This window comes from Odontomachus brunneus, unplaced genomic scaffold (genome assembly GCF_010583005.1).
Source record: "Odontomachus brunneus isolate Ranch 3 - 2012 unplaced genomic scaffold, Obru_v1 Obru_scaffold_036, whole genome shotgun sequence".
Classification (NCBI taxonomy): Eukaryota; Metazoa; Arthropoda; class Insecta; order Hymenoptera; family Formicidae; genus Odontomachus; species Odontomachus brunneus.
This window is the reverse complement of record NW_022639486.1, coordinates 1,731,399-1,753,857: the sequence shown is the minus strand read 5'-3', so window position 1 is coordinate 1,753,857 and position 22,459 is coordinate 1,731,399. Positions and strand designations below refer to the sequence as shown.

Here is a 22,459-nt window from a genome sequence, read left to right as displayed (position 1 = left end):
AGAGAGAGAGAGAGAGAGAGAGAGAGAGAGAGAGAGAGAGAGAGAGCGACGCATCGGCCATGGCGGTAGCGCGTTGCATTTTAATTAAAACTATAATTATCGGCTGATGCATATAAGAGTCGTGTAGCGTTAACGATAAATCGAAAGTGGGTTTTTGGTAAAATAATTCGCGCGCAAATGAAAAAACATTAGTGAATGACTCGGCTGGCTCGGTGACGGATAGACCAATTTAGCGGAATGAGCGATTTTCAATAAAATTCGGCATAATTCACAATTGAGACGCATTCCTGTGTAACATTGTCGAACATTAATGAATATTAACCGGTTAATCGATTAATTTTATAGCGATGGAATAGTCACTTGTTTCTCTCATTCCATTACCTCATCGTTCAATTACCGTTAATTGTGCAAACCGTTCGCTCGTGCGCAAGCCGGTCCAAATTTCGCGGGAAAAAAAATACACGTGATCCTTTGAGCAAGATTACAAATTGATTCGTTGACAATTACGTCTGTGACGTTTCGTTTTCGCCCCGCTTTCGTATTGCGATATTAACTAACGATGGACGATTAAGTCGTGACCATCGTGGTGTTACAACGCGCTTTGATATCGATCAAAGGAAATTACCCATTCAGACATTTCATGTGTGTCAGAATTCCGATGATGATAGTTCAAGATGAGAATTGTGCTGACCACGCTGCTGGCCACCATAAACATTATGCAATTGAAGTACGTTCCTGGAAAAAAAAGAGTAACAGCGTGACTTCAAAATCTTCACGTTTTAAGCGAAAAAGTTGATTCGTTAATTTAATTTCGGTTTTGGCGAAAGTTGAATAATTAATCTTAATGTATCCCAATATCGATTATATCGTATTCGACATATTTCGTTTCCTCTCTCAACATGAGATGTTAAATTAATGCTTCTCTTCGTAATATAATTACACTTTTTCCTCAAAAATAGATGTACTAGTTGTTTCCAAGTTTTTGCGAGTGCGTCCTGACGCGGGTGTTTCACATGATCACGGAACATTGTCCTAGAAGAGCGTAAACAGCCCTTTATCCCTTCCGACCGTCCCTTTTTTTCCGCTCGAACGGCTTGCAATATGGTTGACCGGTCGGATCGCTTTCTCACATTGAAAAATTAATCATATTGAAAATCAATTTGATCGAGCTCACCTAAAAGCGGTACGGCGTCGGACGTCGCTGGCATTGTCTCGGCAACCATATTCAGGAACACAGTGAGGGATAGAAGGATGGTTACCCCTGAAAAAGAGGTTCGTTGGCTTCGATTAATTATCGTTTGAGTCGAGCACGTCATTGTGGGATCAGCCTACGGCCCTTGGGCGATCGAAGGGCCTTCGATGCGTGACAATCGCGTGCTAAAGACCCTTCGATTTTCACGCTTCTGCATCGAACGATATATGATGCCTCCAACCTCGTCAGCTCTCGGCCACACAATGGCGAACTGTCACCGAGCCTGTCCTTTGCTTTTCCGTCTAAACCTCCTGACGGAAAGAAGCACTTTACATAAAATGTATGGCTCAAAAAGATTATCTGGATTCTAACCGTTTCTACTGAGAGCGAAAAGTTGTGTCAAAAGTGCAAGACTGTTTCCACTAAAACTCGCGACGAGTGGAGGGATAAGGATATCTTCTTGAGAAGGAAAATTATCATTTCCGTGAATTTTGATTAGCATCTTAGAGATGGGTAGCCTCAGAGACAGTTCGTGTCAGGGGTCTCGTGTATTTCAACCCGTCACCGCCCGAGGCTTTGGCGCTTATTCGCGAGCCGCAGCATCGCGTTAAGAGGTGCTTTCGAATTATTTAGACTTTCAAAACACCGCGTGGCTGGCAGCCACGCCAGGTGCTTCATCTAAATATCAGACCTTACTCGAGCTTCTTCGAGATTTGCGCGACAACGTGTCGAGAGGTGCTCTCGAGATCCCGATCACAATTGAGTCGTGGTATCGCGTCGTGTCTTTCCTGCTTCCTCGCCAAATAGGACGTTTCCAATTCTTCCGCCGATACAATCGATAAACTTATACCGATATTGTTGAGGCTACTTGCAGTCCAATTTACTATGATTAATGAGACCAACTTTTGCAGTCTAATCTATTATGATTAATGAGCCCAATAATAAAAGTTTAAATAAACAGTCCGCATAAAGACAACGTTTCATACAATCAATCGTTTTTCTCTGTAAACTAATAATCAATTTAAAAAATGAAATAAAGAACAAAAACTAATTATTCAAATAAGCTCATAGAAGAATTTTTAATGAAGTATAAACATTATGATTAGCCCAATTATTTTCATGTTTGAGAAAGATATATTTTAAATTTTGTGTAAATTGTCCTGCTAAAATCGCCCACAACGTTAAGGCGATCGCGAAGGCACGCGCGATTATCGTGTCTCAATCTATGAATAGCTAAGAGCCTCGCGGAAATTTGCGACAGAGACGCTCGCTCGAAACTGCCGTTCCATTGTCGCCGTATCTCCGCTCCGCCAACGCGATCGCTTTCGAATCCGGTGTGGATTCAGCAGGAGGAGCAGCAGCAGCAGCAGCAGCCTGCACACTCGAAGAAACTCGACGACCCCGGGCTGAAGTTACCGTGTCGAGACGCGTCGTTTCAATCGGGATCGGACGAAATCTAATCGCGTAAACGCCCGATGCGCTTAGCGAACTCCTAGCTCTAATCACGGGAACGTTTACACGGCGCTGCGAGGCGAGAGGCGGACAAGGAATCGGAATTATGCAGCCGAGCGATTCGGGCCGTAGGAGGCAGAATCTCTCCCCGGCATCGGGCTCCTCGTCAGATTCCACGACGACTACGTTCCCCGGGGAAACAATGAAATAACGTGTAATAGATAGCACCGTGCTACCTTCCGCAAACGTGTACGTCTGAAACTGCGCTACGACAGCTTTACGACTACGCGCGCAAAGAAGGAATCTGGGATCGTCTTCTATGTTTGTCTAGCAAAAAAACTGTCGGTACCAAGTTAATTGTCAACCGATCGATCACTCGTTGCCATTTAGAATAGAAAAATTTCCAACGAGAAAGCAGATAAGAGTTTGATCGATGGTGCTTTCGTCTAATTGAGAGTGTACAAAAGAAAACTCCACATCGGAGCTTGTCCTGAGAGGATCGATGAGGATCGAACGCGATATGCAGAGCGCGGAGTCGCGGATGCAATGAAATTCCCGTTACACGAGCGGCTCACAAATCGCATTCAGCACGCAATCTATACTGTCGACGCTCGATCGTTCTTCGCAGGACCGACACGACGACGTGGAATCGCACATCCCCGTGGGATCAACTAACCAAGTCCCAGCGTGACGGAATTTTATCGGCGCTAATTTCCGCGTCGGGACACCACTCGACCAAGTCCCCTGCGCAGCTAAGCCCTGAGCCGGAGGAAGAAACTCGCGACAACGGCGCGAGAGATTAGTTTCTTCGGTGTCGGATGCGGGAGAGAGTTCGCCGGCCGGAAGTAGGTCGGACCTAATCGCGCAAACGTCTGATGCTCTTAGCAAACAGGAGTGTGCCTAATCGCGAGAACGTTCACGGGTCGTTGAGGGCAATCGGAGTTTTGCATCGAGTTGAAACTTGCCGAGGGAGAGTTTCTCGCCGGAATCGGGCGGCAGGGTGAACCCGAGGACGGCCATGCTGGCAATCAGGACGCACGGCACGATCAGGTTGAAGAAGTAGTAGAGTGTGCGCCTTCTGATGATGACGACGAAGGTGATGTCTATATACGGTTCTGGGCAGCAATTGTAGTAGATTTCGTTTCTCTTGCCAGGTACCCCTGTGAGACACGAAACGAAGATTATAGTTATGTCGATCCTGTTGTTACTACGTAAAAATATTGCTCAATCGTACAACACAAACGATTTCGGTGCTTGTTACGATAACATTCGCGAGTTTGTTACCACAAAAAGGGAGATATGAAAACCGATAATAGGTTTTGGCTTTTCTCGTGGCTTTTTACTTTCTCTTCGTTTCCTTCCAAGGCAAACACGAAGATTTACGAACATCCAAAAGATCGCGAGGGCTTCTGTAATTTATATTCGAGTAAACTTCGCGCTTTCTCCCGAATTTCTAATTGATTCGACGCATCGATATCCGATTGAAACTATCGATGAGCGCTTTTTACGTTGTTCCGAGTGCGGTCGCCGGCACAATGGCGCGCACTTAAAATTTTCACTCGAATCAAACTTCTCGTATTCGATTTGGCGCTTAAACATGACGTCGCGCGCATGTACCGCACACACACACACCCACACACGGGCAATTGATACATCGTCAATAAAGCGAAGTGCGCACTCGAGCGTAACAAAAGGGTTGTCGGAAGCGAAAAATTTCTCCACTTTCCTTCTTGAATTATCCCGTGCAACAGGGCCGGGGGAAAACGGGCGATTCCATCTGTTCCTCCGGGTACAAAACGCGCTCCGCAGCTACAGTTACTTAAGATACATTTCTACCGCAAGTCTCATAACCCCGACACATATATTACACGTGCACACGCCGACGCTATACCCGCGCGTAATGCATCGTACAATTTTTCGAGGGATGATACACGGAGGATACGGGAGCAGCGGGTGTTTTTGTTCCTGCATACGCGAGAGCGATAAATAGACGTCCGAGTGCGTTTCTTTGCGTTTATTCGTGTGGTGAATGCAATGCGCCGGCCAACAAATTACACATAACCAAATGAGGATACATTCGATAACGATAATATCGTGGTTACGACCATTTTTTCCCGAAAGATAAAGACGCGAACCGAATAATTATCGGATAATTGCCGTTTCTGTATCACAATTTCAATATAAATGCCGCGGGCGCATACGGGCTTATTATTGAAATGTTGCATTATGCGTGATAGAATAAATTACAGCAATCGCGACGTCTCCTTGCCGACGGTATCAGTTTATATTTGCGCGCGTGTGTGTGTGTATGTGTGTGTGCGTATATGCGCATGAGTTACCATATGGTTAATTAGCAATTTGTTTTATTAATGAAAGTATATCTTCGTCAATTCAGCAAAGAAGTTCGCGCGTTTCTTGAAAGGAGATTTCAAGTACAAAATTTATCCTCCGACATAAAATGTAGGTCGTATACGATTCTTTATGTGTCGTTGATTCAAGCGTAAGTGTATTCCGATGCGCGAAAACTAATGGATCCCGCGAATGTCGAAATAAAACTTAACGCCAAGAGAGTTCCCGTTACGTAACTCGCGCGCGAAACTGGAATTTGGAAATTCCGCGTATCTCTCGTTCGCTCGTCTCGCGAGCGCGAATTTTTACGAACCGGATCCAGACTCACGGTAATTTCGCGCGCGCACGCGCGAAGATTCACCACGTAGATAAAAAATTTCATATATCTGCAGGCGTGGGAAGAGAGGGGGTAAAAAACAAATTTTCACCGTAGAAAAATCGGTGCCAGAAAAGAAAAGAGAGAGATGAAAAGCAAAAGCACGCGCGATAGACGTGCCTCGCGCGGTGTGAACATTTGCAAGTGAAAGACCGTATTGTTTGAATCCGCGATCGTTCAATAAATTCCCGGACGATTATTCAGCGACCGCGTCGGACTTCACTCGCCCTTTGAATCAGGCGAGGGATGCCCCCGCCTGCAATTTCGTTCGCGACACTTTACCGATCGCCGACGTGTTCGCCAGCGAAAACAGTAAACTTCGGGGGCTAGGCACCGCCGCGAGTCCCGCTTGACCCAGATGCAGGCAATTTTGACGGGGACAAAGCGAGGATCGATACCGTTTCCGATTTACGAAACGATTGATCATCCGTCCGTGTGGCCGTGCAAGACTTTAGAATTGCTAATCGGCCGGGGAATCACTTTCGGCGCGGCGGGGCGAACTATCCGGGCGTGGTGAGACGAGAGAACGGTTACCGATAAGGACTGTAAAAACTCACCCAACAGATCCCACTCGCCGTTAGTGATGAAACTGCTGATGTCACCCCCGGTCTCGTCCTGCAGCTGCAGATCCAACTGTCGACAATTTATGACAGTCGATTAGAGGAAAATTATCGTACCGCGTGTAAGACGGTTGTTTCGAAAGAAAGGGAGGAAGGGAGGGAAGGAGAAACTACGCGAAAATCTGTCGCGGAGTCGCAGAAATACGGTGTTTCCTTGTCGTCTTTTGCCCTTTATAAAAGAAATATTACGGGAGCGATTATTAAAGGAGCGAGAATCGAACACGCGTGATCCTTCGGAAATTAATTTTTATACGAAACTATGCGAACACTCTCTGAAAATATTGTGAGGAATATAATGGGAAGGATCTCTCTCACTCGTAGAAATTAAATTTTCCACTTTACAAGCTCAATCAAATAAACTAATCAACCAAATTAACTAAAATTTCGTCTATATGAATACTACTGTAATCGTCTAAACGGAACGATCCGTATGATATTCTTGATTAATGCAATATAAAAATAAATAGGACGCTATCAAGTTATAGTATCATCTGGAACTTTGCATCATCAAATATTGCAAAATATTTTCTAACAAAGTCGAAAAGCGGAGAAAACGAAAGGGACAGAAATTAATTGAGGAATGAGGCAGAGCGATGAATTACTACTAAAATATCTAAATAGCTCTTCATCAAACTTTCCGTCGGTTTAGCTGCTTCATACACGTTCTGTTGGTACAACTCACGAGAATTCATACATATTTGCATAAACCAATAAAGCCGGCGCTAACCCGCTCCAGCTATTCCTTCCGCAATTCCTATGCGTTTGAATATCGATGGAAAATTTCTTTTTTTTTCACCTACTCTCTCACTCGCTCTCCACCCCCCCTTTCTCTCTCTCTTCTTCTTTCTTTTTTTTACATCAACGTTCAGGCACAATCTACGGCGAATTAATTTCTAGGCGCGAATTGTTAAATGAAAACGGACGATCAAAACCGAAAAGTCTGTTTTGCATCTCGTTCGTATTCAGCGGATCGAATCGAGCTAGAGAAAACCGTGGCGCATTCCCCGACTCTCTCCCTTTCGCCTCTCGCGCTCCCACTTCGTTCTGCTTATTGTCCTCCTTAATGAACCCCCGAGCGTTCTCGAATTGCCCAGCACCGTGTAATTCGCATCCTCAATTTTAATTATTCGGAAGTTGCATACCCCGACAATTGAGGACTCGCCAGGTACATCGGTCGTGCGGCGGAATCGCACGTTTGCACGATAAATCGGTAACGCGCGAGTAACGCACGATTATCACGCGATTTTATCGCCGTAATACTGCTATTAACGTTACCGCAATCGAACAACATTGTATTTCGCAGAAAATGTCAAACCTAAAGCTCAGGATTAAGAATTCTGTAAATCCTAATCAGTATCTCAATATCGCAAAGCAGACGTTAAAATGTTTCAATTCATACTTTTGTTTTTTTCACGCGAGATAATTTCGCAATTTCCGTAATATTTTACATTACTCGACATTGTTCTTTTACAATGAAGTCTATTCATTTTCCCTCACTGATTCGATTTGTAGAAATTTACGTCATGCCGTCTCCAACGAAATTTCTTTAGAACATAGATTGCAATAGCTCTTCGCTTTTGTAATGTTCGTTTCAGATGCTTACTTGAGGTACAAGAATAGGTACAAGTATAAATAATTTGCCCTCGGTGTACTGCTTGCGTTACAAGAACAAAATGACGATGGTAGGAATCGCGTGTCAGTGAGCATTCTTGATATCGCGTATTCTCACGCTTACTATCCTCTAAACGCATTTTCCACGATTCGTAAATTTCCTGCAATTCACCCTAAAATGCTGTTTGCTGACCGCGCCGTCAGTGCTTCGACAAAATGCCGAGCACACTTTACGCTCGTTGTAGTATTCGTAAACCGCGCTTCGGAATCGAATGTAGTCACGCATCCCGAACATTTCGCAAAGAACGCCTTAACATCGCGTACGTACATGTGTTGATACTGCCGCGATTTTTTTTACTAGACAGACATGAAATTAGAAAAAGAGATAGAAAAAAAAATAGATACTGCATTGACTTCCTAGAAAAGTTCTCACGCTTAAGCAATTTACTAAAGATAGCGCTGTGAGAGGAATAACAAATATATCATAAAATGACTTTAAATAATTCCTTTTAATATATTTTAAATATTTTAAAAGTGAGCATAATGCTCGGAATCTCGACTCGCAACATTGGTATCGAGGTATTTTGCGTTAAAAAGCGCGAAAACTATGACATCTAATTAAATTCCGAGACAGAAGTTATCATTTATTATGAGGCTTTTTGCATATTTACTGGAATTCCTTTGCACGGATTAACCGCCATTTTGATCGGACCGAGCATAATCTCGAAAACGCCCGCTCGCAACTTTCGTCGGGTAAGATGGAAAATGCGCCGTCGTTATGCGATCAGGGGACTTTTACGTCGGACTGCGAAATTTCGCGAGCAACTCTCGAGCAGTAGCAAATAGCAAAGATTCTTTTCCCTTCCTCCTTCCTTCCAACTTTTCCTTCATGTCTCTCTCTCTTTTTCTCTCTCTCACACACACACATACACACTCTCTCTCCCTTTCTCGTTTTTTCTCGTCTCGAGCGCTAATCAAACTCCTCTGCGCGATGCCACTTTGAATTATTTCCGCGTCCCGAGATGTCGACGAGTACCGACGTGCTCCCGACAGATTGGAAAATTCGTAAGTTCGCCGTCTGCGTCGGGGCGAAGGAACGAACATCCTGCGAACGGACGGGAAACGACAATTGCCTGACCCAATTCCGTAATGCCCGTCTCTGCTCACCTGAAAGCCGTCGTATGTCCAGGAGCCGAATTTCATCTCGCAGCGCTGATCGTCAAAGGGGAACCAGGTAATGTCTATCTTGCAAGTGCTCTTAAATATACCGGGTGGCACGTACAAGCAGGTCCCATTGTTCTTTACGACGACGTTCGTCGGGTAAGTGCCGTCGAAGCCCTCGTCGGCGCTGTAACGAACAATCATTCGCGTTAATCTTTCCATAAGGGGACACGAAGGGGGGACATGGTGAGCTGATACAATCGGTGGACACTCGACACAGTCGAAAGTCGAAGATTGAATGACCGAAGTCTGAATTGTGTCCACCGTGTAAAGCACAAGTTTCTCGCGTTTGACTCGAGGAAACGGAGAGAACTCGCTCTCCTGCTTTCGTTCATTAACGCGCACACACGCAATTAATTAAGAATTAAACGACGAGTTATCTATACATATATTCTACCACATTACTTACAAGTAAACCTACCCAAAAGGTACACTCCGATTTCTGCTTAATTTGGTACAAATGTAGAAGTATTTAGGTCATATTTTTTCATTTTAACCCACTTTAAGTTTCACGGGCAGTTTATAACTTACTCTTTAATGTTCTCACTCCTATTATCAACAAATACAATAAAAATGCATAAGAAATAAAATAGAATACAAGATATAGTTAAATAATTTTAACAAAATCGGTGTAGCTGAGACATGAACCATTCAAAATTTCTTTAGCCGAGATTCCAACCGAAATATGTCAAATCTGTGGTAAATTAGTAAAAAATAGTTTAAATTTCGGCCAAACCAAGAAATTATTTGTATAAATAATTTTTTCAACTTTTTAAACATGTTTTGTTTAAACATTGTATTATTTATACAAATAATTTTATACATTTGACTTCATATTCATAATCAGCAAGCCAAAAACAGGCCTTGTATTCCATTTTATTTCTTATGCATTTTTGTTGATGATAGGAGTGAGAACATTAAAAAGCTATAAACTACCCGTGAAACTCAAAGTGAGCTAAAATGAAAAAATATGACCTAAATATTTTTTGTACTTTTATATTTGTGTCAAATTAGAAAGAAATCGGAGTGTACCCTTTGAATAGGTTTACTTATTAGATCAATTGCGGGCCGAGACAATCATTTCAGACGGCAAAAAATGCTCACACATCTTGTTTATCTCAAGTGAACTGTTTGCGGACTCTTTCATTTTGAGCTCGTTGTCACGCCTTACTTGATATTTCATAGGAAGATACTCGCTTCGCTACTAACAGTTACGTTATACACAGCCAGCCGCGGCCAGTTTAATTTTTTCACGCCGGACAATTTTCGCGAAATGAAACGTCGCACGGATACGTGTGGGACCTCTATCTTTCTTTATTCAGGAGACTAAACATTATTGCAGGACACGCGGGCACAGAACCTAATACCAGAACACTGGATATCCCCCAAGTAAACCCGCCGGCTTATCCCTCCACTGTAATAATTTAGAGACAATTTGGATGTCCCTAATGCTGCTCTCCCTTACAACTGCCTACTCTTTTATAATTTACACACGACGCGATTAATCCAATTTTGCTCGTTAACATCTATTCATAATATTATTGCGTGCGAGTATGAAGTAACTTCATAATTAATGTCGGTCTACTGATACGTTTCAACATATATATAGTTTATATAGCCAAGCTTGAGACTATTCGATGAAACGATGAGAGACATGTGTATGCTAGTTGTTATGAATAAATATCAACAATAGTAATTTCGATTGTTAAACGCAGGTATCACGATATATCCCGGCGGAGTCAAAATTTATGGCGTCGAAACTTCGTTACATTAAATTACTCGTATAGGCATTATTGGCAGATCGATCAAGCTTCATTATTCCCGAAATTTCGTGACATCGATGATCGATCACCGCCCACGAAGTTTCGCTGCACATGTACGGACGATACGTTGATAATAAATGGCCGGCGTAAAAACGAACCGCGAACGTCGTAACCGCACGGCGGCATGTGCTCAAGTGCATCCCCAACGTTTCGCGCAATCAAGCAAATTACCGCGCGGCGAAAATGTCACTTTTTGACGTGCATTATGCGCTTTTCAGAATGTGCAGACAGCCGGTGCATCACGCCGGGGATTTTTGCGCAGGCTTCCAGCTATCGTGCGAGATGATCGATGGCGAGCTAAATTACGGAGTCATCCGGCGTGATTCGCACGAACCGAAATGCGAGATATGCTTTCCGGCAAACCAAAGTGCACACGTCTAAAGTATCGCGCCACTTTTCAGGTAGGGAAGATCGGGTCCACAGGGATCAGTTTGCTGCCGAGTTTATATCTCACGTAATAAATATAGGAGCATATTCTTCTCTAAAATATAAATTGCTTGAGTCAATCGGGTGTACCTTTAGAAAAAAAAGCAGTTGCATCAACAAAATCGTCGATTACTCGCCTTCAAAGAAATATTGTATTCATTGAACAAATTACGTGTGAGTATAACAATAAGTTGCGAACGTTTTGTTCGCAAAGTTTCGTTAACTCAATCACTTCTTTTTCAGTGTACGAAATAGTTTATGTGTAAAAACATCGCATGTGGTATTTACATTTGTTCGAAAGTGGCAAGTTTTCTCTTGTCCGTACTCTTATTGTTTTGCATTGGTTTTGGAATTACTGGTCGCTTCTAAGTCTCGCTTCTAAGAAATATTACAGGTTTATCTAATTTTTCCTGCGTAGAAACCAATGAACCGATCGGCTTAATCAAGTCAATTAATTACTCGCGATTGTCCCGATATAAGAAAAAGCCGTGTGTTTTGATCACAGCCGCCTCTCAGTCGAAAGGCCTCGGAGAAAGCGCGTACTCGCGCACACTCGAAAGCTCTCGTGAGAAATGAATCTCTCGTGCCTCGTGCTCGGGTTTATCGCGACGTACGATTAAACTTCTAGAGTGCCGTTCGCTCGTTGAAGTAGACTCGAATAGACGTAGCGAGACGAGCTAATTATGAACGAGGTCTATCCCTGGCCTTTGACGTCCTACCTCCGCCTGTCCCACACCCCATTCGATTCCGTTCCATTTACGTTACGTTACACGCGCGCGGGACAAATACCAACTTTTCACTCGGACGCCAATTGACGCGATACTTATTTTTGCAACTTACCCCTCCGTAGCGAGATGTCTCTTATAATACATCCGCATTGTAGGGAGAACGTTCATTCGCTTGGACAACCGACTATCCCGCCGCCGCAACCGTAGCGTGTTTATTTAAACAAGCTGCGCGATATGCGTATTTTGTAAAAAGACGACGCGCGGATGGTACGGTTATCGATCGTTTAAGGAGCACCTAGTTTCGCGCGCGCACAACGAGTTCTTTCCCTCTATAAAAATAATACACACACACACACACACACACACATGCGAACGCGCATGATTTTAAATCCCTCTCCGTCGTCGGTGTCGTCGCGCAAAATCTGATACATCGAAGCAACGCGCCGGAGAACCACTCCGGAAGAAATTTACGAACGTCGAGGGTATAACGCGAATATAATTGGCGAAGAACAACACGATCGAATTAAATTACGATAATGTAAGTTTGACGAGCTATCGTTTCCTTATTACCTCGAATCTGATCGTAGGACGAGGTCATCGCGTAATAATTAATTCCGTAAGCAACCGTGGAGCAGTGCACGTCGAAATATTAAATTGATTTCATTGGCATTATATGTTCGTAACACTGCGGTGGTTTTCTTCCCACGTATATAAGTTTGATGTTTTTACGACGTTTTTCTGGGGAACTCCTCGAAATCGTCGAGGGACCTGTGCGAATCGATCTAACGCGTGTATTCCCGTCGTTGACACGGCGATTTTCTGTTTATCGAGAATTTCCTTCCAGCCGGCGGCGGTGCGGAAAGCACCGATCGCTGCAGGGAGTCGCGGAACAAGACATACTGACCCCGAGGTGGGATAGCTTAATTAAATTCCTTTTCATTGCCCCTTCACCCGCGCCTTGATTACTCTACTCCTCTCTAACTTAGAGTTATCCGGGAGTTTTAAATTTCTTAACGACTCCTCGTTGATGGTTGGCTTCCCGCTCGTTTAATAATGCAAATAGGGCTTTACAGCGGAAAAAAAGTTGCCGCCAGGAAACGACGGCCGGCCATTCCAAGCCGGGTATTTAAGTCTATTTTATTAACCGCGAAGAAATCCCGAGTTGGTTCTCTCGCGTTTAGCTGATCGGCTGCTAATTTGAACCCATTTCCGCGGACTTTTCCGCTCTCAGAATCGCCGGTGGACTTGTCGAATTTTCGCACGTCGATTCGCACCTCAGACAGCCGCTCCGGTGTTGAGGTAACAACGATCAGGTAAACGAATACAGACAGCCGCGCGCTACTTTATTTTGCACTTATTTCGCGCATTGGAAGCGCGTAAATTGAGCAAGTGGAGGTAAGAACTCCACTTATCTCCACTTATCAAGGCGATGGAAAAATTCTATTACGCGCCGTAGACTTAGTTTTTTTTTTTTCCGATAATGCGCGCCGCAAATTCCGTCTTCTTTATTTAATCAGGCGTACACGAGCTCACATCGACGAGGAAATATTTGCAGGAAGGGTCGGTGCTCCGACCGTGTTACATTCTACAAAATAGAGTATTCTACTTGGAGTGCGTGACTCGTGTGATAACGAGATAGATCTAAGCCGCGAGTTTGCTCTGAGAATTTCTAAAGCTACATTCGTAGAGTCTCGTATTTTCGTATTGTTTACGCTGTATTGTTCTAATGTAACACCAAAGTGTATCTTTTAACCGCGCATGTACACATAAATAAAATAATAATCCCCAAAAATGCAAGCGAAACGAAACTCACATCATCCGTTCGTATCAACTTAATAAGAACAAGGATATCTCGGTGCTTCCCGTTATTAAAATCACCCACATTCTTCGCGAATTCATCGTCTATTCCGCAATTTTTTCGCGACAACTCGAATACTGTGAGAACACGCACCTCGTAAGATTCTAATTTCAAATTCTTCAAGACTAGATTACGTTTCTTTGCAATGCGTCATCGTCTTTTTTATTTTTACGTGAATTAATAAACGACTATAACAAAAAATAAAATATACATCCCTTTCTCATACTTTATTTAAACCCTGCTATATTTATTAAATGTTTTCTAATCATTTCTGATGCATTCAAGATTCCTTATATAATCGTAATATATCTGATATGTAAGTATACGTGATTAATTTCCACATGCGTCGTACATTTCGTTTATTTCTCTTCAAAGTTTCGTTTGACTCTTCACTTCGTTCGCGCCAAAAATTTATAATTCAGATGGCACGACAACGCCATTTCGAACTTGCAAAAATGAAGACGAGGCACCTTGATTCCCGCGGAGTACGTCCCACTTAATAATGAGAAGAGGTAACCTCAGTTTCTCTCCCGAATACTTAATGAAATGGTCGCGAGGTCCCCAAGAATCGAGTTGTTCATTCTCGAGACGTTCCTCACTCCTACTTCTCATCCATTTGCCCCGCAAGAAGAGGAACACCAAAGGATAATACGATTTTCAAAGTAGAACCACACTCGATCGCGACTCCAGGACCCTCATCGCTCTTAAACATTTTCGCAACGATTGCACATGAATTTTTAATAATTTTGTTCTTACCGTTGTTGCTTTACCACATATCAGTCCATATTCCAGTTAATTTCCCTTTTTTAAATTAACATTTTGCGATTATCGATTATCTAATAATATTGTCCACGAGATACGCAACTATTTGCTTACCGATATTGATATAGTAACATCGAATGTTATCTGCGCGAATGTAATATTATTGCGGCGAGCGACTGGCGACTCCGGCTGCTAATGAGTTTCGTTAACGAAATCTATTAAATAACAACGACAGTTACACCACAAAAGCAGGGAGTTAATTAATAGCGTCGAGGGACACGACATATCCGAGAGCGCGATAATATATTTCTCACTCTTGTTCTTGCTCGAGGAAAAAAATTACAATTTTTACGCGAATAACTTTCTTTCTGTTCCGCGGTTAATTGTGATTTATACTCGAGCGCGCGCGCACATTGCTTTGTCTAATAGCTTTACGGATTACGATGAGAGATTATAAATCAAAGCCGCCGCTTGCGTCTATATGTAGAAATTTTGCAGAACGCGGACAGTTCTTCCCCCCTCCCCCCCCTCTCTCTCTCTCTCTCTCTCTCTCTCAAATCCCATGATATTACTGGCATAATTTTCCACGATGATATCACTACCGGGTTAATGCTGCCGAATTTTCTTCCTCCGCATCGAGTTCATTCGACACTCCCACGTGCATCGTATTACTTATCGTAAGAATGAAGCCGTTATCGCGATTCCAACGTCTCGAGCGCCGTGCCGGAATTCTTAATGAAACGATCACACGGCTCCTACGAATCGATTTCGCCCACTCTCAAATACGTTACCGTCATCCCTCATTCTTCTCCTCCGCCCATTGCTCCTTAGGGAGCCGTAGTGCGAGGAGGAAGCATAATCGTGAATGAGAATCGCTCAAACGTGTGCGATTATGAATATACACACACACACACACACACACACATATATATATATATATATATATATATATATATATATATATATATATACATACATTAAGAAGGTAGGACGCGCAATAAAGTATCAGCTTGAAAGTCGTGCTGGGGCTATTGAATGGAGTCAAAGTTCACAGGACGCTTTTAGACTTGTATTTTTAACGTATGAAAGCACGAGTATACCGCAAGATGCGAGAATATAAAGCTTCGGGGATATTATTGGGGAATTATTCGAAATCGTCTTTCATAATCTGAGAAACTTAAAAGAGGGTTCGATAATATGAGCGCTTGATCGTCGAGGAATTTGCAAGCGAATGAGAAACTTTGCAACACCATCCAAGAAGAATACAAAGTCTGAAAAACTGCAGAAAACAATGAAGATTCTCAAAAAAGGAGAAACATTGAAAAGTTCCCAAACTCTGAGGAAATTTGTGTTCTTAATGCCATACTCCGGACGCGGCTCTCGATAAAAACGGCTCGCGCGATCAATTCGATATACGGCGGCCGAATTCAATCGGTAACTTTGCAAAATACCAGGGAAAAGTTCTCGCGTGTGATATCGCGACACAGTCGCTAAGAACATCGGGACATTCACCGCTTAATTTCTGCCGCGAAATGTAGAACGTGGTCACGCGGTTTCCCGCTCGAATCGACCTCGCGCGGATCTTGTCCCATCCCGCGTTCCCGCGGGGCTGACCCCACGGAGAAATATGATTTTGAATGGGGATGCATCGGGGCGATTCCGCGAATATAAGACGGCTGAATGGTATACATAATACACTCCCAGTCGCATCCGGGCGACTAAGGATTGGTTGGAACACGGCCAGTTGGCCGCGACCCAATCCGTTATTTCATTCTTTTCGAATCTACCCTGTGTACCATCTCGTTGCTCGCCACCCCCGCAAAACCACCCCTGATGCAGCTTCCCCCGCGTGCCACACCCACTACCGTCGCCGTTAACCATCGTCGTCGATAACGAAGCGTGTTCCGTCTGTCGTTTCGTTCTCACGTCACCGAATAAATCGCGCGAGTTAACAGACGCGTCGGGACATTTTCGCGCGGATGCATCGTCAAAAGCGAGTTTCGTCGCGTCACGAAATTGCAGCGCGCCTCGGCGCGACGTCTGAGAGAAGTCTGAAATGACGCGAGTATGACGGGACCATGAAAATACAAGCCGGTCGAATCGATACGGTGGAATTTTTCTTCTCGCAACCTGATGACGGTAGACGGTATCCTCTCTCAACAACATCACAATTTCACCGTGACTGAAACGATCTTCACCGGGTCCGCGATCATTTTGGCGTTTACACGCTTTCTCCATCTACCGATTCTGTCGTCACGAAACCCACAAATAGTCACGGTTCATAATGCGAAGAGACATCAGATCTGGCGCTGTCAGACCCTCATCTAGATTCGTCCCTTTTATATAAGAGACAAACCGACGGAGATTCATCCACGTGTCCGGCAGCGATAACATAAATCCAAGAACTGATATCCCGTTCAGGATATCGGTACAACTGATATCGGGCGAACGTTATAGAGGCATTTTTTTTAACGGAATGAATAATGAAATACGAGCAATTTACGTCAGTGAAATTCGGTAGATCGCACCCACCATCGCGAGCTTGAAAAAATTCACCTGCCCTATCATCGAATTTGCATGAAAACGGCCCGTTGGCCTATTGCCTTCCGGCTTTTTGCGCCCGGGATAACATCGTGCAGTTTGACTATTTTCGCGTTTACCAATTTCAAGGCACAAAGGATGTGCGCGCGAGGGAAGTGTCGAGAGACAAAAAAGGATCGGCCGAGTGTTTACACTCTTTTGCGCGAGCGTTCGTTTAATGCTCGTGAGATACAAGAACGTAATAAATGGCGTACGGGGTAAAAGACCACGCAGGCATATTGATTTCGCAATGCAGGCGTTATCCTCGTTCCGCTCACCCACGCACGATCAATCTTCTCGTTCCTGCATGTAACACTGCATGTGCGCACCGGCGTTACGGAGAACTTCCACCTCGACGAAATTCCGTGACTTCTGAGTGGGTTGATATTACATTCAGAGCATCGACAGTGGCAGAATCCTAAAATCGCTAGAAACACATCCTACGTCCCCTCTGTAGCGAATTCAACCCGATGGAGAAAAATCACAAGTGAAAGCTGAACTTTTGGCACTATTCTATATAAACGGGCTCTCTAAGTATACGACTAAATTAAGAATATTCGAGACAAACCGAGCGCTCATAATTTTTAATATTAATACTAATTAATTCCTCTTATTGTCTCATGATTACGCATTAGTTGTTTCTATTTCGAAATTGCGAGAAAAAAATTGTCTCAGCCAAGAGTCGAACCTGGATCTTCCCCACTTTACCGCACCTACTGAACTTTCAACTGTGCTCAATTGACGTTCGTCAATTGTCAACATATTTTACTTAGTAATTGTGTATTTCGCAACCAATAGAGCCATGTGATTTGCGAATTAACAGTCAGCAATTTACGAGACAAATGTTAACGTTCGAATGAAAACAATAATGGAGAGGTGGGTGTTGATTATCAACGTTATTTATTCGCAGCCATCAATTGCAAGAAATTAATGGGAGAAAATTTATGGTCGCTCAAACAAATTACGGACTACGAAGTCGCGTTGCGTTTCGTCACGCTGCACAGCGACGCACTTCATTAATCCTCGCATTTTCACCGAGTTTGTTTGTCGTCGGCGGCTCAGCGATAATAATTAGAAACTGTAGTCGCGCGGTAATTGTCGCTACACGGCGGGGCACTCTGAATTAAACTGTCGTTTCGTCCTGGTGGCGACGACGACGACGACGACGGAGGCGGTAGCGACGACGACGGAGGCGGTAGCGATGGCGACGGCGGCGATAGCGGCGTAGCTATTGTCGATTTGAGACTTTCCCGTACACTGCGACCTTACCTCTCCACGGGTGTAACTGCGTTACCACGTTATTGCCCGGCATTTGGCAGAGTCTTTCCCGTCGAGATAGTTCACGAAGATGTCCTCGGAATCGTTCGGCAGCCGAGATTCCCGCGACGTTTCCGAGTGAGAAATGACTACGGGTCGTTCGACCGAATTATTCTTTTACCTCCTCCCGGAGGATCAACCCTTTAACGGTGGTGAGAGATGAAGATGAGGATAGCGCAGGAAGGGCATACATTTTCCAGCGAGCAGTTTTCTAGCGAACGAAGAGAGAAAGAGAGAGAGAGAGAGTGGAGCCACAGAGCCACTTCATCTTTAACGCGATGCACGCGCGCATGCTTTCAGTGTGGTGTCGGTATAAACTTCAAATACTCTCCTGCGAAGTTTAATTCTCTCGACGTTGCCATAAACCGCGTACAAAGCATGCAACGATCATTAATACGAGCTCTTCTCACGTGAGGGATTTTGCCGGGATATCGGTGAACAGCGTTATACCGCCATAACCATTGATCCCGAATATAACGCGGCCGGTTTAGCCGTGAGCAACCGTGTTTTATCAATTTTACCGATACCAACTACACTTTAAACAACAATTCCCGCACGCTCATCGCATACGCGTATCGGGAAAAATTACTCCTTGGTGAGAATCTCGTTTCGGAGCGTGACTCGATATATTTGAAAAGCATTTGTTCCCCAACTCTTTCTCTCTCTCACTCTCTCTTTCTCTCTCTCTGTCTTTTTCTCTCTCACAAGACCATGGCTCTTTCTGTACCACTGAACGTAGCCAGTGAAACCAAACCAGTGGATTGAATCGTTGGATGATCGCATTTCCCGGCAGATTAATGCGGAATAACTCTTGTCAGACTATCTCGGAAACGACCTGTTTTCAATATCTCGCAATTACCACAACCGCCAATTTCTGTTCTCGTAACGCGGATGGGATAGCTCGCGTGTGTGATCGATATTCCGGCTTTCCACAGCTGTTATCGGTATCGATGGAAACGTCAACGATGCGCGTTATCCAGACGAGGATTTCCAAGCCGGGGAGTTTGCTTTACCCTCAGCTTCCTTCTGGCCGCATCATCGCTCGTCGATTTCACACAAGACACGCTTCGGAAAAAATACCAAGACGCTACGGGGCATCGGGGCTCACGGGGGTAGCGAAAATGTCGAAGCGAAATCGCAGGGATCGTCTATGTTGACCCTCTTCGTGTCCTCTCTTGCCTCCTCCGCTCCCCTTCGCACTCCCCGGAATGTCACTCGCGTGCTACAATTTATCGTACGTCATATATCTATCGTGTTCCACCGCATGCAGAATGAATTCCAGCTGCTCGATTGTATCCACGATATCTCCGGCACTGTTCGCGCCCGCGAGGCTCGAAAACCGCTTAATCTTCGTCGTGGAGGAGGAACGGGGAATGCGAGGCGGTAGGGACGAGTGGGTGGGTTTTGCGAGAAATCGTGGGAGGAAGCGGGGAAAGGAGCGACGGGGGAGCGAGCGGAAGCAGTGGTACGCGGAATTGCATACTGGTGAATCGGACTTTCCGGCACGAGCCGCTGTCCTGGAAGCGATCTGTTCTCCCAATATCTAATTACCACTAAATCAAGCGATCAAACTAATTTAGATCCCAATAATACAGAACAAAATCGAGGTCGATGCGGCGTGAGAAGCCGGCCGACTGTTTCAGCTGACGCAAAAGACATTTTGCCGATAACAATCGAGACAGTAAGGAAGAACTCGCACCGATAGGCGAATGATCGATCTCTCGTTACGAAATAACGAGCCGTCTCTCGGCTGTCGACCTGCCAACGCATCGTAATACACGCGAAATGCGTTGTCGAGATGACCCAGCGCGGGTTCGCTTCCTTCGAGGTTTCTGCGATACTACGCTGTGTGTCATAAATATCGGAGAGAAACCACCGTCGACGTTGTAAGCTGGCGTGCAAAACAAATTAGCACAGAACGTTCGCTGACGTGCTTAGGTAACGTGGAACGGGCGAGAGAAGCCGGCGAGACGCGTGTTAGTTCTACGCAGTGAGCCGTGAACGTGTTAATGTAACATCGTGCACATCGGATGAAGATAAGTAGGGTGTCTTGCATTTGCCGTGTCGTAATTAACTTTGCATTCCTCAATTCAATTAGAGTCCCGAGAATTGGGACGCCTTATATATAGGTTGGGCTTAATGTGTATTTGTATATTTGGAAATTAAGGGGATTATATTGCTCACGAGAAGTGAGCTATTAACTCTCTGGCTATTAACGTTACAATAATATGGCCTATTTGTTATTCAGTCAGATGAAGCATCGTAACTTTGCGGGCAGCCAACTGCGCGGTTTGCACTCAATTGCTCGAAATGCAACTATTACGTTTGAGTAGATTGATTCGGGTTGTAATCGTCGAGACCGGTAAAGCAACCAAAACCCGACCCTTTCTCCTTTATGCGCACAGGTAACCGCATTTCGGCGGTTTGAGTTACCGAAATATCATAAAAGACAGCGTGCTCGTTTCGGGTTTAATCGTGAGCCACAGTAATATACCATATTGTGGATAATCGCGTTGGAATAAATACTTGAACGTCGGACAAAACCACTTCAATAGTATCAACGCGAGAGTATATTACAATATAACATACAATACTGTAATCTTCACCGTTATAATACTTTTCATCGCTATGTATCTTGCAAATTACTAAATAGCAAAGACGAGACAGACGATGATAGGGAGCAGAAAGGGTTCTTTTCACGAGAATCTCCCGAATCCTCCTGCATTCCGTTCATATCCATTCTCTCTCTACTCTACTCTATATTTTCTCTCTCTCTTTCTCTCTCTCTCTTTCTCTCTTTCATTTTATTTGCCGGACTGTAGCAAATCTCCACCAATACCTGTAATCCGCTGAATTCCCAAGGAAGTCTTAGACCGGGACTTTCAACTTAATTAAGAAACTTCTAGATTGAATAATTGTGAAATGTTCATTAAGGTACAGGATAGGGGAGACCTTTAATTGTAGAGGCCATAGTAGAGTCTATTATTCACCAAGCTTAGGAACTAATAAAAAATGTCCGCAACTCGCATTTTTTCTGAATGTTTAATTGCGGACACTTTTATAATCGTATTTCTCTTAATACGGTTATTCTTTTAATAACATGTGATATATGTTGGGAATACATATAAAAAAATATTTTTCAATATATCTAACTACTTCGTCGCGATTTCTAAAAATTATATATTAATATACTATATATTTTTAATAAAAACTGTATGCTTCACAATAAGAAATCATTGATTAAAAAGTGTGAGAAAAGCGAAGAAAAATGATAAAAACAACTGTAAACCATTTTTACAATCTAAACGTTTACACGGCTAACTCAACGATTAATTTCTCATTGTAATGTGCTTTACAATCTCTTTCTTTTTATAACCGTTCTTCTACTTTATAGATATAGCATCGATAGAATTCCAGAAAGTTCAAGGGATAGCATATGCGCAACCCGCCGCGCTATAATTCCGTCCCTCAAACTGCACAATTACAATCGGCCCGCTCATCGACAAACTGCCTTTTACGAATTCTGGGAATACCTGGGAGAGGCGACGGTAGTTTCGGTCGTCATCGCGATTAATTTCTAACGCGAGCACCCGATCGGGCCGATTACGTCATCGTCGAATTTACGTTCACATTAGCCGCAACCAAAACCCAAAAGCCTGGCGGCCGCATTCCGGCGCGCGTTCGCCAATCGAAATGCCATAAAAGCTCAGGCATGTCGACGGATCGACGTTCATTATGTATCGGCAAACACGACAGCGACAGCGATCAACGACGAACGGAATGGACAGAGACAAAGAGAGAGAGAGAGAGAGGGGGGAGAGGGAGGAACGGAGGGGAGAGAGAGAGTACTTTGTTATTGCCTGTACATTTTCGCACGAACTATGTAAAATTTGACTGATATTGAACTATATGTTTGGTAATTATCGATTTAAAAAACAAAAGTTCTATTATTACCGCGTTCTTATCGGTGACGTTGAAAATGTGCGATAATAACGACGTTTAGAATCGGAAGAAAACCTTGTGCAGCGCGCTATCATCAGTCGATTCAGTCAGGTATACCGACGCTTGCCACGTAGGAAACTCGCATGATCAGCGGCCGGAATCTTTTTACCATCAACTGGATACTTGGTACCGACAACAAGGT

General features: G+C 44.0%; 1 protein-coding gene across 8 annotated transcripts in view; it reads right to left on the bottom strand.

Moving 5' to 3' along the window:
• The window catches only part of LOC116843894 (neuronal acetylcholine receptor subunit alpha-7-like), a 225,540-nt gene that overhangs the window by 12,141 nt on the left and 190,940 nt on the right, over positions 1 to 22,459 (bottom strand). For all 8 annotated transcript variants that reach the window (XM_032814786.1, XM_032814782.1, XM_032814788.1 and 5 more), the window contains 5 exons: positions 8,768 to 8,948; positions 5,927 to 6,002; positions 3,610 to 3,804; positions 1,175 to 1,261; positions 626 to 735 (listed from right to left, as the gene is read on the bottom strand). In XM_032814786.1, coding sequence (XP_032670677.1) covers positions 626 to 735; positions 1,175 to 1,261; positions 3,610 to 3,804; positions 5,927 to 6,002; positions 8,768 to 8,948 — 649 coding nt within the window. The remainder of the gene's footprint in view (positions 1 to 625; positions 736 to 1,174; positions 1,262 to 3,609; positions 3,805 to 5,926; positions 6,003 to 8,767; positions 8,949 to 22,459) is intronic.